The following is a 20,118-nucleotide window of genomic DNA, read 5'->3' on the forward strand; positions in this document are numbered from 1 at the left end:
ACTTAATAGTCTAGTATTTGATTCCTAATTAAAGACTCAGTAAACAAGCATTGAAAATGCAATGGTCTCGCCTTTGACTAAGTTAAAGCCATTTGCTTTGGTAATGGTATTGTATAGCAAAGCAAATGGCTTTAACGTAATAAAAGGTGAGACCTATTTCATTTTCAATGCTTGTTTTATTTACTGCTCCAAGAACGACTTTTGATGGTTGATGACCTTCTTGTAATGAGTTTCCTTTAATGCAATACCCATTCTAAGATTGCTTGACATGTGTGCGCTTGGTGCGTATGTTCACATGCCGATGTAAACTAGCATTGCCAAAGTCAATAACTCGCCCAATTAAGACTGAGACCCAGGTTTGCGAATTCGTTTTTTGCTTTTATCAGAAATGGGGATTCTAGTAGCAGCCGTTTCACGTCTTGACCTTTTTACTGCTAGTGCTGACCACAGGCAGAAGCAGACACTCTTAAAGCCCTGAGCAGTGGGCAACACAGCACATACCCAGGGAGAGCCATGCCAGGTGTCTGGCCTGGACTTAGAGGCCAAAGCATGAGCCTAGCCACAGAAGGCTCATCATATGAATTGCACAACAGATGAGTTGTTAAAATGGGACAAGATTGCTTACAATAAAAAAAGAGGAGAAATTGCCCGGTCTAAAGTGGTGATTTCTTAAAGAAGTGACAAAGCCGGTGTAAAAGATTCCACACGTGTCGCGGTGCTCAAGTGCCAAACAAGAAATAGAAAAGGAAAACGACACTTGTACCAACGTGCCAAACAATAAACATGTGAATAAACATGTTAATAAAATCCTTCATGCCCGTAAGTTTAAATTAGTGCTTACCCGCTCTACATGGAATTAATTAACGTGCATCCGCGATAAAGGAATTGTGCTCACGAAGTAAACGAGAATGGAGAAACCCGGAAGACGCCGGTTTGAAATGACGTGCGAGTGAAATCGCCCCAAAAATAAAAGACAGACTGGACTCGAGCGGTGAGAAGTGAAATGTACGCGCTGATACAAAGTAAACTTAAACCCACGAGTGTGGATGATCCTCATTAAATAGGATAATAAAAATGATGATAAATAAAAAAGTGATAATAAAAAACAAGTGAGGGCGAAATCAGTAAATAATTTTACAGAATAAACCCATGCAGGAGATGGGTGAAAAACTATAGATAAAAGGACTGACAAAGGTCCGAAAAAATATACATAGAAAACAAGAAAAGCTTTACTCTAAAGATTAACTGGTGGAAGGGTGTAGAGACAAAGACATAAAAGAAGGACTAGACAAAGGTAAACATGACGCACCGTGCAGTTAAAAATGATAGCGGACCAGAGAGGGAGCATGTCTGAAAGGAGTTCTGCCTCCTGATTGGCTGTTTAAATAGAAACCTGTGGTGCGCGCGCACCACAGAGGAGCCGACGCGGGAATCGAAACTAGTGGTGCGCGCGCACACCAGAGGAGCGGGGGCAAGGGAGCGCGAAGACGCCGAGACGAGGTAGGGGATGTGTGTGTAAGTGCCGGGGGTTCTCTGCGTATGTGTGTGCGTGCGTGTGTGTATGCGGGAGGGGGCTCTGTATGTGTGTGTGTATGCGGGGGTGGGGGGGCTGTATGTGTGTTGTGAAGAGCCTGCTGGAATCGGATTGCGTGTTGACGCGCGCGACCTGATCCCGGCAGGCTGCTGCGTGTTTGCGCGTGCCAGTCTCTTGTCCTCTCCCTTTCAGTCCTTGAAAGCCAGAATGATGACAATAGTCTCGCTCTGCGACAGCAGGCTTTTGGCCGGCAATCGCAGGGCGAGACCTAAAAAGTGATGGTTAATTGTTTGAGTTAATCTCAACCACTGGTTATTACTCCAGGCCACAATCCAGTTCCATTGTTTTTTTGCTCACAATGCCACCTCAAAGAGGAACTAGCTATGTTCAAATCAGAATTAATCCTGCACATATGAGAACATTCCAGCCAGAACTTACAGCCCCCCCCCCTTCCCCCTCCGTGAAATCAGTGGAAGGGGGTGCAGCCTGAGTAATTACCACTGGCTGAGAGTAATTCTAGCATTCCACCCATCACTTTTTTGTTTTCCTCAGTGCGATGTTAAGCTATGTCACAGACTGCACCTAACTAGGCCAACACCGGTCTGGAGTTGCTTTTGTTCCTAACTAGAGGGGCCTAGCAGTTAGGGCTTGACGGATCCTGTTTGAGATGTACCAAAAGTCATTTGCATTTGGCTGGTTGCTGACCGAGATTGCATTGCAGGCAATAGAACCATGGACTGAAATGTGACTCCTAGAAGTTCCCCATGGCTGAAATGAGTTAAAGCAATTCCACCCGTACGTTTTTTATTTCCCTTATGAAAATCTGGTCACAACCCTGCAGGGCTCATGCTTATCAGCCACATGTGTGTATTAGTCATGTGTAACGCAATGTGCTGAAGGATCGTGAAATGATTATTTTTAAGAAAGGTTCATTCTTGAGTTACTTTTAAAACTACAGTTTATCTAACCATTACAACTTTCAATTGCAAATAGTTATAATCAGTAAAATTGAGATGAATGATTAAAATATTCCAATTCATTAGTTTCTGATAAATGATTTGAATTTATTTTTATTTAAAAGCGTAGTGTTTTGAAAAACATGGTAACAAAACAAAAGGACAGAAGAACAAACCATGTTGTTTCCCCTTTAAATACCCTTAATTATTTCATAGATAGGCGTCACAAGTGGTGTCCTTGTTCAGAATGCCTTGATATGGTGGTATTTGTATGCAGAACATTCTCACCGCATCTCAGCAAGGGTTGCATGCCGTGGCCAAAGGGAAGAGTCAGAAGCCTTGAATCATGGCATGCTGTGGAGAGCAGCCTCGTGCTGTGTCGAGGTCTGTTAACATTTACAATAAATCATTTCAAGATTATTCCTTTCCAAAGTCTTCTACAGCATCATCTTTGTTGGTGGTTTAGTAAGACAGCAGTACTGAGTGAATGGTTGGCAGAAACTAGCATGCCCCTCTTTGAGTCATGGTGGTCTTCAGAGACCTCCTTCTAACCCACAGCCACTACAGACACCGGCCTAGAAGCCGCCCCAGCCGCTCCACTTTCTCTCTGATTTTAGCACCATCTGAAGCAAGATGCTTGCAGAGCATACCCAATTCAAGCCCTCCTATGAACTAGCAGCTGATCTAAACTTGGATGACCTTTAAATTCCCCCTTCTGCTGAACCTGCTAATCACTACCCAGAATCAGCAAAACCATACCGAGAAGCACGAAAACCACAAGCCTCTTCATTAATCTGTTACATTCATGCACACCCGTTTGTGTTTGAAACTTTAATGGTGTGAAACACCTCTCATTGTCAGCTTTACATTTGGTTCAGAAAGTCCATGGAATCCAGTAATGCTTTCCCCTCTTCTACACTGCCATATGGAAGTGTATGCATTTTCCTTGGTATTCTCTGCTTTTGTTATGACCTGCTGTCTATTGGCTAGGTACAAACTATAGACATACATCTCAGGTACACTCATACATACATGATCCTCACAAAATGAGAATATGGGAGACTTTCATTAATGCCCTGGCTGCCTCAGTATTTATCTCTCTAAAGGCCCGTCCGGTGCTTAAAATAGTTGCCTTCCTTAAGTCTGTTCTTCCATCAGTAATGGGTCACACTGTTCCTACTGGCAACGTTTGGCTTCGCTGTTATGCTTTATTTGCTGCTTTGTGGTAAATAAAGCCTATGAGATGTGATCCAGGCTCTTATGAACAGTGAAGTACATTTGTTTTTATTATGCACAATCCTGTTGCTACCACATAACCGTGGCATGGCCACTTGTGTATCTTATTGGTAGTGATGAGAAGCAGAATATGCACACAAATTTGAGGTACATAGTTGTTTCGGTTGTCAACATAAACTGATGATTTTAATGATGAAATATGACATGAATCTAGATATGTTGTATGTTAGTAATGAAATGTACCTGTTAAATGCTTTGGGTAGGTCATGTAATGTAACCTCGAGACATTAAGTCATTGGAATGTAGAATGATGGGTCATGGTTAAGCCAGCACTAAAATTCACCTTGAAAGAATCACACATTTTCTACCTCCACCCAGTAATTTTGCATAATTCTTTTAAACGCTGCTGAAGCAGACACAAGCCCAAACGGCATACAGACAAATTATAATGCTCCTCCTGGGTTTATAAATAAGGTAAAGTGCCTCGATTCCAGATGCTACAATATCTGGTGGTATGCACTTGATACGTCAAGTGTTGAATACACTTTTCCCCCTTTAACTCCGGCCAACAACTCATTGATGTTAGGAATTGGATTGCGGTCCACCCATTTATTTTCATTTAAATCTCTAAAGTTCACACACATCCTAATGCTCCATTTAGTTTACGGGCGAGAACAACTGAATTTAACCAATCCGATTTCTAAATATGTGTGATCACTCCCAATTCCAATAATCTCGTCAACTTTTCTTTTAATGCATCTTTCCATACCACAGGCACATTTCCTACTTTATGAACTTTTGCAACAGCTCCCTTCTTTAGCAAAATTCTGTTTGAAAACCTTCTTAAACAACCCAGCTTATTCTCAAGCAAGTTTGGAAATTCACTCTTCTCCATTTTAACATCTCCATGGGCTACCAATAGCACTTGTTCCACAGTGTAAGGATCTAATAAGATATTTGAAGCTTTGGTCCCCCAACCTTGGAGACATCACCCTTTTTTTTTTACATGAAGCATGTGATTTCTCTGTGTTTAAAAGACAATTTGGTTTGGAAGCATCCAATAATAGGCAATTTGTTTTCCCTTACGCCAGTAACTCAACTTAAGTTGTGGATAGCTATTCTTTTATCAGGCTTTCTCGAGTTCCTTGATCAATGAGTGTACATGAACCTGAATGTGCCCACATTTGCACCAGAACTCCATTGATTGACATATTACGTTTACGAGTACTGTATTGCTTATCATCCGACATATACACTTTTTCCCCCCGTTTCCACCATCATGAACTCTTGATTATGAGCAATTTTTGTGATATCATCCAATATTAGCAGTTCAATGTCATTGTCAGATCAACATTCTTCAACTTCACTGGTGTTACCTTATACAAAATTCACACTACTTTTTCCGTGAAATTTCCCGTGATTACATATCCTTGGAAAATGCCCAATTGTGTTGCATTTAAAACATTTGGCCTTGATTACAAGACTAATACTCGAAAATGACATATGTCTTATGCTCCTCCTAACGTGCTCTGTTTTCTCCTTCGCAGTTTTTTCCTCCTTTTACCTTCCGTTTTCTGTATTTTTCTTTATTTATTACTGGTACTGTTACCTTTTCACCTCCTTTTTTCTCAAACTCTTTCACATAACATGATGTATCTTCCATGCGTTTAGAAACTGCAATGGCTTTTCCGAAAGAAGGATCTATCAAACGTTATAACTTTTCTTGTACCATCATATTTTTTGAACGATTAATTAACTGATCTCTTATCTCCTCATGAAGGTCACAGAAATGATACATGACAGCTAATGTACGCAATGTGCTTACACATTGGTCCATTGATTCACTCGATGCTTTCACTTGTGAAAACATATTTGTGACGCTCCACCTGCACATTGACTTTCTTTCCAAAATGCACTTCTAATGCTTTCATGGCAATACTGTATACATCATCCTCTTCATCCTTCTCATCTGACTCTCCATTCTTTTCTATTTCAGCATTTCCACATGGTATAGTCTTCAATACGTTCCTCCCCTCTACTTCCACAATATGTTTTAGCAAAGCCAACTTTCTCTTGGCTACAAAAAGGGTTCCCCCTAAATCTTCCAAATAGATCTCGAACGCTTCTAGCCAATCTTCCCATGGCAAACTTGGATCCCCTGGGGCATTAAGGAAAACAGGCGGAGCTGCAATGGCCTGCATGGTTTAACTCACAACCACAACACAAAAAGACACGGTGCCGACAACTCAACACGCCTGTACTGCAGCCTTTGACAAGCTTATCTCAAAACAGTGAGTGTCTCCACCCTGCAGCCAGATGTGCTCCACACAGGACTGTACGCGTAACCACAACCCCTCAAGACGTGTGGTAGTTCGAAAGACCACGCGCGAAACACGCTCCACTTTGCCTGCCGCACTCCGTATTGCTGCCTCAGACTGTTGCCACACAACGGATGCACTCTTTGCTCATGCTGTGCTTCGCTCGTGCCTTCACATGATCTCCTCACTTGTGCCATGCGCTCTTGTGCCTGTAGATGCACTCATCCCTCGCAGCGGAATGGCCTAAGTTTCTTTTATTTACATGCATAACATCTCCACGCTTCTCCTACTTACTGACATAGCGCAATCCACATGATCCAGACGTTGACTCCAGGTTCACGAACTCCTTCACTCATGTTGGACGTCTCCACTACGAGTTCAGCTGTCTGCCCACACATTTTTTATCACGGTTGGTTCTCCTAGGGGTACATCTCATTCCCGTCCTCGTCCTCCTTGAAAATAACATACTTCCATAAAATCCTTTTTTTCCTATTTATTTTCTTCAAGAATATGAGTGCGACCAATCCTGGCAAAACCGGATCAGCAACTGCCAGTGCTGGCTAAACCAAGACACATCGTTCTACATGCCATTACCACATCCCAGTGACATAATACTTCCAGGTTACAATACATGACCTACCCAAAGCTTTTAACAAGTACATTTGATTACTAACATGCAACTTATTTCAATGAGTAAATGTGAGTATATGGATACTGTTATGTGTATAATTTGTATTTGAACATACTATCGTAACCGTTTTTTATCTTATGCATCACTGTTGCATCAGTTACATAAGCACGCAGTAGTGCTTCATTTAACAACTTCCAAATTAATATTCAAAATAACGAATTGAGAACCCTGTTAAAAATGCACATATCTTTTCATGTTTTCCAGGTTTGAACTATTAGAAGTTTTGAGTTTCGATTCCGTAAGAAGGAGAATGAGTGTTATTGTGAGATCAGCTGCAGGTACTATTATCACATTCTGCATTTTAGTAGCACTGTTTTATGTAACACTTTTTGGCATTTTAGTATTTTTAGGGTATGCTACGTTTTATGTTATGCTGATTTGGACAGTGTACTGCTAAATTCCACATCCCCCTGCCATCTGTGCTTTGTGTGCCCTGCTGCCGTTGGTTTCCCTATATTCTTCTCTCCCCCCTGCCATCTGTGCTTTGGTGGCCTGCTGCCATTGGTTTCCCTATATTCTTCTCTCTCCTTTAAGTGTGAGACGCTATCACTCAGCAGAGCGTGGGTGTGGACACAGGAGTTCCGCAAAGCAATGTAGCATTGTTCCACACCCGAACATGAAATGCATGCAGTGTCGAGGCTGCCCACATTTCTGAATCCATATGTGTTTGTCATTGCAGTTGGAGGTAATCATGCCACTGGCCTCTCCCCCGCCATCCAATAGGCGTCATCAGTTAGCTTTAGAGATGGAGAGATCCAATGCCAGGGTGAACCTTATAGCAATAGCAGTGGAGGCACAAACAGTAAATTCCCTCAAAATGGCTTCTGGCATAAGCAGGGGAAAGATGTTGCTGGGAAAGACGTTCAGTCCCTGATTATTAGTGGCCCGGGTGGTTTCTGTGGCGAGGGGGCAGTTGAGATACCCCTCTAGGCCATTAGAAGTGGGCCTGTGTTTCCTCCCGGGCTGTCTGCGGAGGGCAGCGGCTGCGGGCAGGAACGCAGCTTGGTCCTTGCCAACAGGGAAAGCTTGCCACACTCCCCTCAGCATTCCTGGGAAACAGCGTTTACAGCGCTGCCATTACATCGCGTTCCTTTTAATTAACGCGGTCTTTACAACGACCTCGTTGTTAGAACACAATACCTTTGCGTCGCAAGTCATCAGATCGATTTGCTGTAGGGGGCGCTCTAACCTAAGGAATAGTATAATTTACTATTCCAACACCTTCCCTACTGTTGCGCACGCTGGAGTTGGAATAGTACATTATACTATTCCTAAGTTCAGCGCGCCCCCTATAGCAAGTCGATCTAAAGGTAAAGCGATGTAAAGGTATCGCATTCTAACAACGCGGTCGTTGTAACTACCGCGCTGTAATGGAATGCGATGTAATAGCATGCATAGTAACCTGCTATATTCGCATTCCTACCGCCTCCCCAGTCACTGCACTCGCCAACCACCCTGCCCGGATCCTACCAGCCTCTAAAGTAACAGTTACATCTTCAGACCTTAGCCAGTGCCTGGGACTGACATTTAGCAAAGCAATCCTACCACCCCTCTTTGCCTAAGACTAGAAAGTGTATTTCTTGACCAAAGAAATACACCTAGGGTAAACAGCAAAGTGTCCCGGCGTCAGAGTGCCTCTTCAGACCGCCCCACTTGACACCAAGCACCAAAGCTGCCTGAGCCTCACGGGTGCCAGCAGACACCCCACAAGGAAAGATTTCAGGTCATTTGGAATACCAGTAGTGGGTTTGCAGAATTTTGGGGGCATTTTTGAAAAAATGAATATTTGTTTTAAGCAGCTGTAATCTCATTTGTGGGCATTTACTACATGCAAGTGAGACTGTTTTGAAAGGACAGCGTTTTTCAGACCCATATTTTTTTGCTTTATTTGAGTTTCAAAAATGGATGCAGTGCTGCCCCTAATGGCTTTTTTTGTCACTTTCCACTAGCCCGCAGTTAACAATCCACCCTTTCTGAAATTATTTGTACCCAGTCCTTCTTATGCCCCTTAAGCAATATTTTTCGCTCTTGCAATGAACTATTGGTCACATACTTGTTTTGTAATGCAAAATATTCTTTAGAAGGACTTCTCAGTGATCTACCCTACACCCGCACTTATCTCAAGTTCGAGTTCTGCCCCTGAAGAATGATCGAGCAAACAAGACTCTGTGTCCAGATGAATTTGTACGTTTCTGAACTTGGGTTGAAATATTTTTTTTATTTGTACTTGTATTTTTATTTTTTCCATTTCTATTATCCTCTGCAAATACACCAGTCTTCTTCCTTCCTTTTTTCTGGTTGGTACAAATGTGTTTTTATCACCTTGTGTGTGGAACAATGAGCGGCTCAATGCTAAATAAAAACGGAAATTTAATTATGGTAATTTAGGGAAATGTGAACGTAATTGTCCGGAGAACTATTGTTATGAACTTTTCTTACTTCCTTTCCAAAAAATGTCTGCAATCTTTGGTTCACGAGTCTGTCTAATTTATTTAATTTGTTTGCCGTTCAGTTTAAAATGACTACCCAACATCAGATTGGAATGAGTTCCCCATTCTCCTTTTGCAGGTGATATTTTCCTCTTCTGCAAAGGTGCAGACTCCTCCATCTTTCCCAGAGTCAGAGAGGGCAAAGTGGATCAAATCCGATCAAGGGTTGAGCGTAATGCAGTGGTAAGATTAAAAATGCATCATTATTTATCTTTACTCCTACTATCTTCTACAGAGCCACAGACAAGTTCTTTTAATACGGTGTGCCCACAATATAGAAATGTTTGTTGTTAAGTGGCTGTAGTTTGACGTGATGAAAGATGTACCTAAACTGATCCCTAAATTGGAATGATCTATACATTTTATGTACTGGTATTGGAAAGTGTCTCTCAGCGCTCCTGATTGGGTAATAGTTGGCATGAAAACAGCTAGTTAACACTCACCTGGCTTCATATTCAAAGCTGGAAAGAGGACTCTGTATACTGTTATTGAAAATGTATTTTAAAACACATCATGGAGAGAACGGAGAGGTGTGGCTCACTGGTTAGAGGCGGCAGACCTGTAAGCAGGGAACGGCCTGGGACCAGGGTTCAATTCCCGACGCGGCAGGGTCTTGGACCAGGGTAAACGGACTCGATAATTCTCGCCTCAGTGCCTACTCCAACCAGGGAACACACTCGGTAACTCTGGGCATTAAGCTTGCCTCATCTCTACAACGGCCCCCCACAGACGCCGGGGATGCCTGGTTTCACCCTGGAGATACCCAGAAAAGGGACCATCTCACAGGGAAAACCAGGACGGGTTCCCCAGCGGTCTACAGCGCCAGGACACTCGGGTAGAGTAACAGTGCGCTTTACAAGAATCCCACATTTACATCATCAACTGGCCATATAAACTACATTTGGGAAATATTCCAGCAGTAATGTTTTTGTTTGAAACTTTATATTGTTTTCAGGAGAATGGGATGCATCATACAATTCAATAGTCAACCATAAAACATGAAGCAACTTCTTTATGTCCATCTGAAATTTCCACCGCTGTTTAGTGTGTTCCTGAAGTGCTTGCATCCTCTTGTTCGATTGCCACTTTCCGCTTACAAATCATCTAGGTCTCCATAAGATCGTCTGTGTAAAGGATTTGCACAGAGCTTTGATGCTCTCAATATGATTAGGCACAAAATAGCTGCTGTTCCCTTCGCGTATCATTGATAACTGGTTTCCAGATATACACATGAATTTTCCTGTCATTGACTTTGGGATGAGTTAGTTATTCCACACAGTGGTTTGATGGAGCCAAGGGCCGGCATTGTCTCTATGGTGAGCGAGATGATTTGACGAATGTTTGACTACAAGCGCTCCTCCCCTCCCGCGTTGAAGCTCATGGGGTCCAATTAGGAAACCTAAAATATTGTCAATTAAGAAATTGCTTATTCGTTCTGTTAATAATATTACCAAGTAGGTATTGAACTAATGTTTTGCACAGAATTCTATTAAATCAAAACACCTAACAGGCTAACAGCACTAGGCATTAGTCAGAGTGGTACCAGGTATTATTGGTTTTGGTCCTGAAAAAGAAGCTTGGGGGTAGGCTTCGAAACATGTCGACCAGCGAGGGAGACGCTCATTAAAACTTTTTCCCCTCCACTTTACCAACTTTTTTTTAACAATACCAGCTAAAGGGAGCATTAAAATTGAGTTTTTCCATAAAGCCAGGTATTTTTTAATTCACTCATTTCTGAACCTTCCACTCTCACACCAATACACATAACTTCACTTCACTTCAAAGTGCACCCACGTATCCATTGATTGGAGCACGCCCCGTCCTGCAGGGGGGCGGGAAGAACCCGATGATGAAGCATGCCACCAAGGGACCTTTTGGTGGGTGAGGTACATTTTAAGAAACTCCATTGCTTTCCCATGCTAGTAACCAAATGGTTCGCTTGGGATTAGTCACTTTTTGGAAGGTTAGCACTTTATTTTGTAACTCAGAGTGGACTCTTTTTCATTTTTGTTTTTTCATTAGTTATTCCTTGAACATTAGCCCCCTGATCGCCAGTGTTATTAGGTCATCGTTGGTGCATTTACCTTTTCTCATGAGCCTATCATTGGATTAGTGGCTATCGTATAATGTTCAAATCAGTTTCCTCCCTATTATGGGTCATGTTTTTCATGTTTGGGTTCCCCCAGTCCCAGACGTAGGAAGTCTGGAGAGGTGGAAAATGGTTGCCCACAATATCCCCGAGAGTACTCTGAATGTCCTTCTTCTCGAATAGAAATGCCCCTTCGCTCCCTGTCTACTCCATCTTTTATAGTCATATATTGAGAACATTTTATACATAAGCTTCAAATGTTAGCACGTTCAGTACTAGTGATACATAATATCATAATAGAATCCCTTATTTAGTATGCATCTCTGTCTTTTGCTCAGGTCTACCCTACTCACTGGTGAACCCAGCATTAATTGCTGATTAACAGGTTTCATTCTGCTTTTCGGTCTGCAAGTGGTTTTATGGACTCTTATTTACCCCAAAACAATAAACTGTTTTTAGGTCTCACCTAGGGTTAGCTGTCTGACAGGATCTGTCTTCATCACACAGCACATTCTACACACCACCCAACATACAACACATAACATAGACACAGATATACATGTCCTGGATTGGTTTTCAATCCCTTTACACCCACTGGTTATTGTTGCATAGCGGGCTTTAAGCATTGACTAATGTGGGTGTCCATCATTGTTGGACTTAGCCCATTACATTTCACAGATATGAACATTCACGAAGTAGTGCTTCTTGTCACTGGTCTTTCATTTGACTCTCGCAGTTCTTTTACCTCCATCCAGGCCGTTCCTTTGAAGCAGGACTGGCTTTCCTTTATTCAGTTCTCTTTCCTCTGCTGGGCCGTGTTTTTCCTGCGTGCTCCTGGCAGACCCCTGCATGCAGCTTTTTTACCCGACCGGGTCACTCCCTTCAGGTGTGTCTGACATGTTCCTTGATTCAGCTCTTATTCACCCACTGCTTTTGTTTGGGCATGCCAGTGCTTAATTTGAGCCGATGGTTGCAGGTGAGGCCCACCAACACTCATTTTTGGGGACCCAGCATTCATTTTCCTTACCAAACTTTGGCCTAGTGCATGAGAGGGAAAAACAGAAAATGAAGGTAAGGAGGAAGAGAAAAACTGAAAAACAGGGAAAAAGAAAGAAAGCAGGGAAGAAAAATTCAGTTCTAGCTGCATCCTTTCCTCCCGCCGGATTGATCCTTTCTTGCTCAGCCGGCGGTATCCTTTGGTTTGATTTACAGCGAGTGAGCAGGACTGTGGTGCACTGGAGATTCTCTTAACATTGGAAGTTGGTGAAAGACACATTTTGAGCATGACTGTAAAATGCACTGGTGGGCCTGTAGTATTGCTTTAATGAAGAGAAGTCATACCAGTTGCCTTTGTGGTCCTAGAATGCCCTTTTGAAGGTGAAGCTGTTCTTAATTTGTCCCAGTGCCTAGTATTGCAATTTTTTTCATAACACCAGCACACATTTATGACAGGCCACCACATTGTTGCGATGTCACTTTATTTTATTTTTTTAGCACGTGGGCAATGTTTTCAGGATTCCAATATACGATTAAAAGGTAATGATACAACGGTGCTGATCCCATTCTTGCAGTAGTATAGTCCAAACTGTCATATTTAAGGACTGCCGTGGTAAGAGGGTATCGTTGGTACTAGTGTTTGACAGTGCTGTCTTGGACCGTAGTTAGTGCACGCTTCAGGGGCCTCCTGAGAAATATCTTGGGTCCTGGAACACTTATTATTTTACAACCCAAGCACGGGTTGGGGCAGAGCCGTTTTAACGCATGGGCAACGTGGTCTCTCGCCCAGGGCCCTGGTCTTTCATGGGCTCTCGCCCAGGGCCCTGGTCTTTCATGGGGCCCCCTGGTAGAGCCAGATCTGTTCTGCAGAGAGTGTTGACCCGACAACCTTTAATAATTCTTAAACAGTTTGTTTTAAATCAATTTTCCTATCATTTATTTTGAATGTGGGTGATGTGCGAAAGTCTTTTACATACATTTTACAAAGAAATGTGTATATGTTTCATGCAACATCCATAAAAAGTTCCTTTATTTGCAGAAATATTAGTGAGCCGCTGCTGTGTTACAATATTGGAACCACACTTCACTATCCCTGAATATTACATGTAAACTAATTTACAATGTGGCCGGGTATACCTGTGCACTGTGACCAGGCCAAAGAGGGCATGAGAGTTGAAAGTGAATCATGAATTCAAAGCTGCTCCGAACAGGGACCCCCAAAATATGTTTGGTCTAGGGCCCCCAAAATCCGTAAGAAGTCCCTGGATTGGGGGTTTGTGTACGAGCTTTAGATGGCTCCTGTTAAATCATAACTGTCAGAATACATGACAGTTAGAACATTGAGAGGTAATAGCGATAAGAGTATCACTGTATTATATTTGTGGCTCCCGGTTTTCCGTTTAAACGGATTTTTACATATATATATACAGACCGAAAAAAAGTTTTCCTTTATCTGTATTTATATATAAAAATGGGAAAATACTAGTATATTTTGTCATTTACCATCTGGTGTCTTCCCCCTCCTTAGAGGGTTAAGAGGTGTCAGCCCGGGCTGAGACAGCTTCCCGGGCACACACTCAGCCGCACCTGAGTACTTCACAGGTCTTTGAAAGACCGTTTAGTTGTTAATGATGCTTTGATGTTCTTTCACCCTTAGCCTCTGCTGATTGCACCAGCACCCGTCTTTTCCTTGTAGACTGGTTTTCACAAGGGCAGCTTGCGATGCACGCACATACAGGTGGTAGGTTAAAAAGGGCTGGTGCGGTATATTAAACCAGCCAGTTTACAGTCCACGCCCACGCTGCGAACTGCTTAAGTTACAGCCAGAGCAACAGCAGTAAGCAAATCTTCATCTAGCCTCCGGTTGCAAATCCGTGATACGGTACAGGCAGGTGAAAATAGGAACCGACCATAGTTCAGCCATTTTTGTGATGTATAGCGTCGATATTGTCCCCAGTCGAGGTGCCGAAGGACTCGAAGCAGAGAGGCGTAGAGAAAAGGCCCTTGTTTTTAATACACGTCCTTTATTGTTCTATGTTCATAAATCTGCTTGATGACTTAAGAACTGCCTACGTTGACTTACGTGAAAGACTGTTTCGCCTTATAGATCTGAGAAGAAAAAAACCTACTGGGCACCCAGTTTAAACTTCTGGAAACAAGACCAGTGGTGAGGGGGGGGGGATCGTCAGGGCACGGCACGCCCCTACTTCCAAGGCCTGCAGAGAAGGCTCGGCATTACAGGGGGAAGCAGAGAAGGAAAAAGTCTCCGTCTCTTGCTGCCTGCCCAGACAAGACAAGGAAGGTGTCTTCTTCTGCTCTGCCGCTGGCAGCTGCCCCCCTCTCTTTCTTACTCTTATTCCCTCTCTGTCTGTCTAACTCCTCCTCACTTACAGAAAACCGTGACTCAAGAAATGATTCTCACCCTCTATTTCTTCCTGACGTTCATTGCTCCCCTGTGAAATGGATGCAAAAAAGAAAACCACTTTTGATGGAAATGCCGTTTTGACATTTTTCTATTCCAAAGTGCAGCCACGGAAATAAAGGTTTAAAATATGAAAAATCAATAACTAAGTAAAGCAAGACGGAGTGTTCTTAAAGTGGCCAGATCGGTTTTATTCAAACCCCAAAAACATTAGTGTTACTTTACCGAGTTTGCCAGTGAAGCACTGTTTTCCCCTGGTGGGGATGTGCGCCAAACCTAGAGGTACAGTAATACCTGGTTGATGGGTAGATTGGAAAACAAAATGTGTACGGCGGCTTTGTGTTCATGAATGTGGTCTTTTTAAACAATAATGTTTACGTTTTGTAAGCACATAAGCAGTGGACATTAAAATGGGTCCTTTCTGGGCCCTGTAGTTTTCTGGCATAAGCACACACTGATTTCTGAATAGTGAGTGTAAAAGCGTTAAATTCACCATGTTTTTCCTGCTTATATTTCATTATTTAATCTTTCATTCCCTGTGAATGTTTGCTTTTTCCACTGTGTTGTTACTATTTCCTTTAGGGAGCATATTGCTCTTGCCTAGTTCGTAATTTGAATTGAGTCGCATCCAGGTGTTTATAGTAGATCAAATTGGATTGTAGTTGAAGGTAGTGTGAATTTCTCTCAGTGGGGCAGTATGGTGTTCAGTGAGGGAGCGGATGTGGCACTCTGCCTATGACAGAAACTGCAAGGCTCTGAGACAAATGGCTTGTGATAGCACTTTTAAGCATATTTGGGACATTCTGCAAATGGCAAAGTTTTCAGATGAATGTATAGTGTTGACCAGTGAAAAACTGAGCGCATGTGTGCATTGTTAATTTAAATAAATGTGGAAAAATACTAGCTGTAGCGTCGTTTTTTGCTTGTGGCAAAAATAAATGTGGATAAATACAGAAAAAATGCCCCAAAAATAAATATGGATAAATACAGACGGAAATGGCAAAAAAATAAATACCATAAAACCGGGAGCCCTAATTATATCGAATAGGTTATTGTACATGAATGTTGTGGTACATGTCCAGAAGCGCGAGCACCTTCTACACTGGTGAAAATGTCATGGGTGATCAGACTAGAGATACATGAACCCGACTTCTTTCTTTCCCATGGCTCACGTTGGGTCATATTTTTAAAGCCTTCTCAGCAACAGTGAACATACTGACTTGCTGCTTCGAAGCACTGTAAACAACAGCTGTAGTTTGATATGTTGATCTCTCTCTGTACCAATGTATTATATTAACTTTAGAAGGAGGCGAGGCTGTTATGTATACCTGCAGCAGATTGAAAAGGGTGGCCTGATGCGGCCTCTTGGATCATGTTTTTTCTATTCCGTTCTGGAAATTGTTGGCAGTTGAAACTGCTTCAGGTAAAAGGATGCAACAGAACCACTTACATCCTGTACAGCAGCAGCCCAGCCAAAAAGAGTTGTCATATGCAGACATTTTCATCACAGAGGCATATTGGAACTTGTCTATGCTCCTTAAATCGAACAAAGAAAAATAAGTACATTTAATAATATGGTTCTTACTCATCACCCAACAACCTGGTCTATGAAAAGCACCCAACAACTTGGATTGCCTTGTAGCCTCTTCAAGGGTTTAAGCTCTCAAGTCAAATCAATTTTATTTTGCATAGTTAATACAAAACATTACATTACAATTTTAAAACCACCATAGCTGGTACTTTCAATTGTCACAAGTAATTAAAATTTGTTTAAACCAAAAAAAATAATTTAAGAAGCCCCTCAAAATGACGACTTTATGAAGACGATCTCAACACGCTCAACTAAAGTATGAGACAGAAGCCTTTAAAAACCCTTTCCTACCGTACGTTCAGTAGCAGGGGAACCCTGCTATTTGGATGTAATGATTCTAGGACTATAAGAGCTTGCAAGCCCCAATTGCTCCTGGGCACTTTCCCTGTGTTTTACTGAGGCCAGATTTATCCTTATGGGGGCCCCTTGTTTAAAACAGTAAATTGCAGTTCACCAGTGCAGGTAAGTTCACATTAGACTAACTTGTAAGGTGCGAGAGTCATGTGCAAAGGAGATGTATAAAGGTAGCCTAATCTTGCCCCATCATTTTCCCTCAAAAGAAACCCATTGCATTACAGTTTTAAAAACACCATGTCTGGTTCAGTCAATTGTAAAAAGTGATTAAAATGTTTTCAAAGAACATCAGTCTAAACATTCCCCCAATAAAGGCAGTTATAAAAAGACAATCTCAACATACTCATCTAGAATTTGAGTCCAAACACTTTTAAAACATTTTCCCAACATGGTGTCAGTTGATAAGGGATCCCGCAAGTTGGATGTAATAAATCTTGAATAATGAGAACTCGCTAGCCCCGATTGCTACTAGGCACTTTCCCTGTATTTTACATGGCCAGATTTACTTTATATGGGCCCTTTGTTTGAAACAGTGAAGTGCAATTCGCTAGTACAGGTAAGTACGGGTTATTGACCCTTTGACCAAGTTGTAAAGTGAGAGTATCGTGCGCAAAGGAGATCTGTAAATGTCATCTGACCTTGTCCCGTGATATTCCCACAAAAAGGTTTTAGGACAATTTGAAAGTGAACCTCTTGAGGAGGGGTTATAAAGTACATATTTAACCCTGAAACCTGTGTTATAAAATGTAATAGCCATGTACAAAAGAGTTCTAATTAGAGTACCTTGGTCATGCCCCTCAATGAGTTTTTGGGTGGTTTCACAAGTTGACCTCTTGAAGCGTGGCTGAAGATAGCTGGTAAGTTGTAAGAAGAGCGATCTTGGAGATAGTATATCCTTCACCTTTCAGTGGTCCCACTATTTTAAGAGTGGTCTCAAAAAGTTTACTCTCTTGCATGCTGGGGTAATTGAGCTGCCACTTAACCAGGGTATTACTGCTTGCCATCAGGAACAAATTTGCAACTTGATGAAAGTTGGTTTCGTTCGGCTAAGGGGAGCAGACACAGGCATGATATGTGCATTAGCGACTCTTGAGATTTTCACATACACGGCAGCTTTGATTTTGTTACAGCTTTGTCAATGATGTGGAGAAGTGTGGCTCAAAGTGGAGAAGTGTGGCTCAAATGGTTAGAGTGGCAGACCCTGATGCAGAGGTCTGGACCAGGACCAGGGTTCAATACCCGCCTCGGCGGGTCTTGGGCTGAATTTCCTCGGACCTGATAATTCTCGCCTCGGTGCTTATTCTAATCATGGGTCCCACTCTGCAACTCTGGGCAATAGCTTGCTTAATCTCCACAACGGCCCCAACAGCGCTGGGATGCCTGGCTTCACCTTGGGGGTGCCCAGGAGTGGACATTTCACAGGGAAAAGCCAGGAAGGGTTCCTAAGCGGTATACGGACAGCGCCGGGACACTTCCGTTGGAGATAGCTGTGCGCTCTACCAATGCCAGCATTTAATGATGGAATGAGATCTTTAGTATCTGTGATCCCTAATCGAGAAGTGCCCAGATAGATATTCCTGAGGACTCAAGCTTTGATATGAGTTAATCACTGTCCATGTTTGTGTTCTTACTGCGAGGGCGTTTTTTTTGCTGATCTTTTCCTATACTGATGGCCCACAATTCCTGAACACCTCGATTACCTGGCTTAGATATTCTCCTCAAGAACCTTTTTGGTTGTTGCTCTGTTGCCCCTCGATTTTAGGCCATTGTTAATTGAGACACTTTTTGAGGTGTAAAATCTCCTGCACATTTTGGCAAAAGTGCCCTTACTTTCAATTGATTTTTTTAAGCCAAACTCCAGTCGAACCTGCGCTAGTAAAACTCATTTGGTATTGAAAACACTGATTTATACACCCTCGTTTGGATCATGTTGAATGTGAATATTTCCCGTCCATGCTCGATTACCGATCCATAGGCCACTCTTGGCATTAACTGTGCTGACATTATAGTTAACAAATGGCTAAAGGACGGACAGTGCAATTTCTTTTTCAATATTTTGAAGCCAAAGGTTAATGACGGTGCTTTTGCTTGAAGGACTGCCACATAATGCTTGAAGGTCACATGGCACTCCAAGCTACTGCCTAAATATTTATATGTGGTTGCCACCTCAACCTTCTTGCCTTCTATAAACCAAGTGAATGTCTTAAATTTGGTATCGATCAGACGCACCACATTTGTTTTATTTAGGTTTAGCTCTAACCCTTGACAATCCAGGTCGTTTTTAGAGCGTTTTAGCTTCGTTGCAGGACTATTGGGGTTTGACTCAGCAGCACAATGTCATCCGCATGAAGCTCTCTATAAATTATCCAGTATAATGCTACTAGTGATTAACATATTTCTAAGTGTTGCAGTTTTTTTGAGGTGGCTCAACTGACGAACCTGGTTTTTGAGGCTTCGTTTGGTTGAAAAATTAGGACGAAGGGGAAGGCTTTCCAGAGTTATTACATGATCTCTTTGATCAATAGCATGCAATGTAAGCACAAAACCATGTCTACTTACAAATAAGGGCAAGAATGCACTCCAAAACGTGCATTGTTTCCTGCTCAGAAGCATAAAAACACTATTTGGCCCTTCATAAATTCAATATTAGAAGTATCAGGAATCAAAGAGGAAAAAGTAGTTGAAATGACTACCCAGTCTACTCGGTACAATACCGTACAATGCGTAGAGTTGGTTTTAGGTAAGCCTATTGATTATTACAGGTTTGCATTCTGGACTATCTCATTTCTTTGCTTCTTAATTTATGGCTTTCCTTCCTCTTCTTGTTTGTCCCTTCCCTGGAGTTTGTTTTACAGTGTTTCTGATTGTTAAGGCTGACTTGACTGCATTGCTGTTTGCAACACTCACTGTTAACTTTTTGAAAGATAGGTAAAGATGACTTTGGCTCCACCTAGAAGAATCAGAAGACTAAAGGATCTCTCATATCATGTTATTGGTTGTTTGGTGCATCACTTGGTTTCCTATTGGGTGCTTCCATTGCGGTGCATGGGGGATTCTTTTACACCTCAAAAGTACACAGAATCATCACACATTAAATTCTTTCGCTCATAGATGTATACTTAAAGCAATGTTTTGTTTGTTATGTTTATAACTTCAGTAGACTTTCTTTAATGTTTAGTCCAGACTCAAAATGCAAGCCTGACCTATTAGCTTTATAAATGATTGTGCATGTCTCGCCTGCAGACATCTTTTAGCTAATTGCTTTTGAAGACCTATTGTGTGCAATAGATTAAAGTGGACTTTGTGTCACCCCATTGATTCTATTTGGTTGCTTTTCTTGACAATCTAATTTCTTTGTTTTTAATTTGATGCCGATATTTTCTCATCTTGCGTGTGTCCCTCTCCTGGAGCATGGCTGTTTTACTGTGCTTCTGACTTTATC

At 42.1% G+C, this 20,118-nt stretch overlaps 1 protein-coding gene across 3 annotated transcripts in view; it reads left to right on the forward strand.

The window, feature by feature from the left end:
- Positions 1–20,118, forward strand: part of ATP11A (ATPase phospholipid transporting 11A) — a 912,970-nt gene that overhangs the window by 690,588 nt on the left and 202,264 nt on the right. For all 3 annotated transcript variants that reach the window (XM_078657659.1, XM_078657658.1, XM_078657657.1), the window contains exons 16-17: positions 6,940–7,013; positions 9,304–9,407. In XM_078657659.1, coding sequence (XP_078513785.1) covers positions 6,940–7,013; positions 9,304–9,407 — 178 coding nt within the window. The remainder of the gene's footprint in view (positions 1–6,939; positions 7,014–9,303; positions 9,408–20,118) is intronic.

This window comes from Lissotriton helveticus, chromosome 8 (assembly GCF_964261635.1).
Source record: "Lissotriton helveticus chromosome 8, aLisHel1.1, whole genome shotgun sequence".
Classification (NCBI taxonomy): Eukaryota; Metazoa; Chordata; class Amphibia; order Caudata; family Salamandridae; genus Lissotriton; species Lissotriton helveticus.